This window comes from Poecilia reticulata, linkage group LG7 (genome assembly GCF_000633615.1).
Source record: "Poecilia reticulata strain Guanapo linkage group LG7, Guppy_female_1.0+MT, whole genome shotgun sequence".
NCBI lineage: Eukaryota > Metazoa > Chordata > Actinopteri > Cyprinodontiformes > Poeciliidae > Poecilia > Poecilia reticulata.
This window is the reverse complement of record NC_024337.1, coordinates 3052886-3058949: the sequence shown is the minus strand read 5'-3', so window position 1 is coordinate 3058949 and position 6064 is coordinate 3052886. Positions and strand designations below refer to the sequence as shown.

The following is a 6064-nucleotide window of genomic DNA, read 5'->3' as shown; positions in this document are numbered from 1 at the left end:
TCTTCCAATGGCGGCAGCCTGTTTTAGCTGCTCTGCTACGTTAGCTTTGATTTGTTCTGTGACCAGCATTTTTGGTTGAAGTGTTACATGTTTGGACAATTTTTCCCTCTGGTTTTGGATGTGGTGTTACAATTTTACTTTTGAGCGCTTGTTAAGATGCTTAACCGGGGCAACGACGTATTATTTTTCCAACTGCGAGCAGGTGATCATCATCTCAAAGCTCAAATGACACCTGAACTACGCCAAATCCCAGAGGAGTTGAACAGGAAGCTTCATGGAAGCAGAGACAGGAAGTTTAAACCATCTCTTCCAACAAGCAAGAATCATATCCTAAATCCAGTCAGAAGCCTCTTCAGATTCATTGCGAGACTGACTGCTACTGGAGACCCTTCCTGCCCACAGCGACCGTTTGAAGATACTTTGATACGAGTTAAAGCAGCATTTCATTGTTGAATTGTAATAAATTTGTAAAGAACGTTGCCCTTCATTAATTATGTTTGTGTTGGTCAATAGCATTAAAACCCTCATTAAAATACAATGAGTTTTATGATTATAATGAGGCAAAGTCCAAGGGGGGAATAAATACTTTTACAAGGTGTTGTAAACGGCTTCATGTTGTCATGTTCGTTTGTACTCCAATAAGTCGTGCGTTGCTGCGGTATTTTCTGGATCCTTCAACCGCTCATAAGAGATCCTGACAAGCTGCCAACCAAATCGCCGCGGTAACCATGAGGCGAACGGAAACACCGACACTATGCCAAGATCCAACAATGCTTTTCTCAGCTAGACTTTCCTTTAAACTGCGTATGGACTGATGGATGAGGATGATGATGGGGATGGCAGACGGGAATTTGGAACTACAGAAGGTAGTTCACTCTCCATATGGCACAAACAAAGCTGCTTCCTGGAGGGGAGCGGAGAGGCGGGGGGGGAGGGGCAACAAAACACACCGACTCAATGTGACAGGCTTTCAGTGTCACCGTTAAAACTAAACTCAGCTTTGTAGAAAACTAGAATGGCAGAGAAAACAATTTGTTAAAACTAATTCCAAACATTCGAAAAGAACGATGAAAATAAGATCTTTAATAAATCTGGGCAGCAAAAAAAAAAAAAACAAGTTTAAAGGAATAAAAGGAAAGTGGCGGAGGGGAGAAAAAAAGGGAACAAATGGCTCAGTGAATGAAAACAACATGTCAGTCTTTGTAGAACCACAAAATCGTATCGAAGAAAAAGTGAACACAAGAATACTAAAAACTTTTTTTTTTTCTTTTTAAGTCTTCCGGCAACGTTTTGGATTCTCAGTCTGTTGTGGGATGAAGTAAACATCATCAGCAGTTCTGATGAGACGAACAGGACCTTCATGTTTAACGTTAGGCGTAGTGATTGGACAGCGGGGGGGGGAGGGCGGCTGTCCCCTCCGCTCACAGGCGCTTCTGGGCAAAGATGGACCCGGCTATGAAGGCCGTCACCACGCTCATCCCCAGCAGCAGCCAGTTTTTGAAGCTCTCCTGAGATCTTCTGCTCTCTGCCGCCGCGTTGCCCCCGAAGATCTCAGCGAAACGCTCCTGGAAGACAGAGAGAGAGAGAGTAAGCAAGCGTTAATCTGATATTAATGTCTGTACCTGATCCTGAAAAATGTTCTACATCGGGTATCGGTGACAATAAAGGTGGATATATTCAGTCTAATTCTATATGTGTGATTATATTTTCAAAGGAAACAAAGCTTTTGAACAAATTAACAAGTTGTTGTGTTTTTACATTTTTGACCAAGCTTGTGTATATTGTGTATATATATTGGTATATTTAAGTGTGCTGTACTGGTGCAGAGTTATCAACTTAATTTGTAATTCAATAGATTTGTGACTAGATTTTCCCTAGTTGAAAGCTGGGGGGGGGAAGCACACACTGTTTTAAAAAAGCACACACTGTTTTAAAAAAGCACACACACATTTTGCAAATGACAAGCAGGTAGATTCCCTTTGTAAAGGTCTCCAGACCTCAAACACTCAGAAAGATCCGTCACAACCCACAGACTCGCATGTGGAACCAGGCAGGTGAATAAAAAACCCCGAAAAATCCCCTGCGAGGTTCCTGTCTGGACTATAACAACATGGCTCTGCTAATTAACAGGAAGAGGCCCCGCCCCTTCCCGCTGCCACCTCTCCGGCACCCCGTCAGCCCCGCACAGGTCCCTCCAGAACCGCCGTTCTCCGTCTGCCAAACCCGCACTGCCTCACCGCCCACTGACTGTCACTTCCTGGAAATGAATCAGCAGAGGGTGCGGTTTCAAGTTCTTGCCACACAGAGGCGCCAGCGAGGCTCTGATCGACACACAAACAGACCGGAGACTTTCATCAGATGACACCGACATGGCCCCGATTGAGTCATACTCATGTTGTCCACACGTAAAAAGTGAAGTGATTTATGAGGATGATGCTTCAGGAGCATGTCAAAAAAACAACAGTGACAGTGACTGACTGAGGTGGATCAGCGTTAGTCAGAGTGAACTCAGCAGAAGGGCTTTAAGAGGAGTGAGCGAGGGGGGTTTTACTAAGTTTTAAGCATTCAGATATGTGGATTTATGTGATTTTTCCCAACATCCGCATGATTTCTACCTGCATAGAGGAAAAAAAGAAGTAAACTGCCTGACATAAAGGTTCTTTTTTTCTTATTACGTTCCATCACAACAGTAATGTATTCAGCCGCTCAACTGTCATACGGCCATCTGATGTCAGTTCTAGTTGTGAAATATTCTTCGTGTTTACAGTCTGGTTGGATGAAGAGATTAAGCTGCTGTGGAATCTGGTTGTTGAGCAGAACAATCAGATTGTTCTTTTTTTCTGAACAATCTGAAAAAAAAGACTCTTCAGAAACAATCTTTCTACAGAAAACTGACATACCGACTTTATTAAAACTTACATTTTTAGCTTATTATTGGGAAGATAAAATAAAAAAGGGCACAAAAAGTTTGTTTTAAAAATTTTATAAAAATATACGATTTTTGTGGTCTCGTGCTTTGAAGTTAGCGATTACTTAAATTTTGGCCGCGCTTGGTAAAAAGCTTGGGCTTTAGGGAGCTCCATAGAGCAAATACAAAACATCCTGTATTTTTCAGAAAGTCCAGCTACTATCTTTCAGATTATGAACATCACTTTTCATCCTCAACTCATCGTTTTCCATGCTTGTCAAGATGGTGCAGGAACCTTGCATGTGTCCTTTAAAAGCAAAACAAATAAAAATGCAGGCAGTCAGCTGGTCACCAGTGATCCGCTGAATCACTGGAGGTTTCCTGGGAACAAAATCGTTCTTCCCCGACAGCCTGGTCATTTTCCAAGCAACAAAGCCGGGATTCATGACTAGTCTGGAAACCATGAGACATCATGTTACCAAACTCTTTGGAAAAACATAAAAGCACTTCCAGAAAAAAAACCTGAACAACAAATACAATATGATCACTGCATATTCATATGATAAATAATTGCTATCACAGCCATTATCAATGTTATTGTTACTATTTAATGGAGTTGTCAATTATGGTATACTGACTTAGAAAGAATTTTAATGGCATGGAAATATGAATGCATTGTACCAGTCATACATATAGATTTAGAAAAGGCCAACTAATTAAGAATGTTATAACAAAGTTAACATGAACAGTAATTTATTGGATGATGCTACTGATGTTAGAGGGAATGCTGTAAAAGTGAGTTTATATTTCTATCCATTGCTTTGAATGTGTAAATATACCTTACTACCGTTCATCCTTTGCTTGCTTTTGTTTTAAATTGATTTTCTTTGTATATGACTTGGTTTATTCTTTTATTACAATATGTTCAATAAAGTCAAACTCTAAAAAAACAAATTGATTCCCAAATCAAAGATAAAGGAAGCTAAACAAAACATTACAGTGCAATTTTTAGCCCCCGCCCCAATAGCACATCATCTGGGTACAACCTTCTGAACAGATTGGTAGAAACTGGGAGAAACAGGGCCCAGCAAACATTTTATGTTTTAATTATAAGGAGAGACGTTGAAGCCAAACAACAGAGACATCTTACATTTAGGGAAATTCACAGAAATTTTCCAAATTTGTTTAATCTTTTTTTTTTTTATTATGCTTTTCTATCTTAGGGTGAGGCTGATTCATTCATGCACTATTCTCTGTTCTTGCATTATGTAATAAGGTTGAGCCTACATTTTCTGTTTAAGAACAACTAGGCCTGTCGCGATAAACGATAAATCAATTAATTGCACGATAAATTAAACCTATCGACCTCATTTTAATTATCAGCTTAATCGTCTCTTCCTGCCTTTTTTCTTTCTGTTGATGATACTGAATGAAAAAAAGGCTAAACTCCGGTGCTCTCCACTGAGAAATCCCTTCCTCATTTCCTTTGTATAATGTCCAGCACACACTACACGAGTTGTCAGCCGATTGTCGGCCCATTTTCAAAACCAGATCACACATTAGCCGACAGAAATCCCAGGTATACCGATTCGATCAGGTTCGATCGTGCCGTGTGGTGTCCAGCCACATGGGCACAAAATAATGGCTACAAGTCCAGTTAATTAATTTTAAAATCAGGCATTAATCAGTGCTTTACTAGAATCTACCTGTGATGCATGTGGCTAGTGTCAGCGGAAAGTCCTGACTGAATGAAAATCATTATAACCCATTTATGTCACGTTAACGAAGAACAGCTGAAAACTTACCGAGTTTATCAACTGCGGTAGCAATTTGGCTCCAACCTCGTCATTTCTATATTCTTACCACAAAATGTTGAATAAATATTAATGTTGTTTCCAGGAGTGAAAGTAGTTTAAAATTTTTTGGGGGTACTATGACAAAAAAATAAAAATATATATATCCACTATTGTGCACAGAAAGGTAGCAAGCATTTTACTTGCGCGCGCACACACACACACACACACACACACACACACACACACACACACACACACACACACACACACACGTGTTCACCTACTAAGACATGCTACTCTGTGTTACTGACATTGTGGAGATTCCTACACACGTCTACATCTTGAAATAGCACCTGACCCAAACTCTTGCCCGAGTTGTTCTTGAAATCTGCCTTTGAAATATAATCATGAAGCTTTTTTTATCCCCAAGGCTCTTGAATGACGCAAACCAAGAACGTCTGGGTTCTGGACCTCAATAAAAAGATGTATAAGTGCAGGTCTGGATCGCTCTTCTGCTTTTGTTTCTTATGTTTGGTAAAATAGTCACAGCATTAAATTGTCTGCGAAAATTAATAAAAATAAATATAAGTCACAGACTGTTCCTAGCACTGTGCAATGATTAATACATGAATAATCCTAATGAATTAATAGTAATTAAAAATAATAGTGGATAAAAGGCTTCAAAACATTTATACCACAGCAGGTATGGAAAAGTACAAAAGCAAAAATTAAATCATATATCTATTAATCTCTTCATGTTAAATAAATAAAAAGTATAACGTTTTATTTAAATATTTGTCAGCTCGAGTCATGCAGAGCTGATCTGATCATTTCCATAGCAACGATCAGAAGTAAGGCGTTGCACCAGAAGTCTAGTGAGCTCACTGATGAGGTCATAGATGACATCATGTACATCACAGTAGATCAAAGAAGTTCTAATGYTTGAATRCTGGAATCTCTAAGCATCAGTCAGGATCCAGACATTTCTTGGAGTTTCAGATTTGTTTATAGCAACAATGTTCAGTTTTGCGACGGCGCTTGTTCCCCTGATATTCCCGGTTGGTTGGGGCAWTGGATATGCCGTGACCACCGGGATGAAGAAAGTGTGCGATCGTTTCYTTCCAGGGAAGGATTGCAATGAAGAAAACGATCAGGATGAAGAGGACGATCCATTTTGGAAAGGATTTCCATTCACTTGCAAAGAACAAACCGACCCGGCTGGGAAGGTTTGTTCTGAAAAGGCGTTGGATGTTGGGACGCTGCATTCCAGAGCATCCTAAACCTGAGCGTCACCAAGCGGTGTCTCGCTAAGGAAAGGGTTTTTCTGGAGGCATCGTCCATCCCCTGCTGTGGGAGTCTC

General features: G+C 40.2%; 1 protein-coding gene across 3 annotated transcripts in view; it reads right to left on the bottom strand.

Moving 5' to 3' along the window:
• Positions 1 to 1063: 1063 nt before the first annotated feature.
• Positions 1064 to 6064, bottom strand: part of bcl2l1 (BCL2 like 1) — a 43467-nt gene continuing 38466 nt past the window's right edge. For all 3 annotated transcript variants that reach the window (XM_008412817.1, XM_008412818.2, XM_008412819.2), the window contains exon 3: positions 1064 to 1565. In XM_008412817.1, coding sequence (XP_008411039.1) covers positions 1422 to 1565 — 144 coding nt within the window. In that variant the 3' untranslated portion in view covers positions 1064 to 1421. The remainder of the gene's footprint in view (positions 1566 to 6064) is intronic.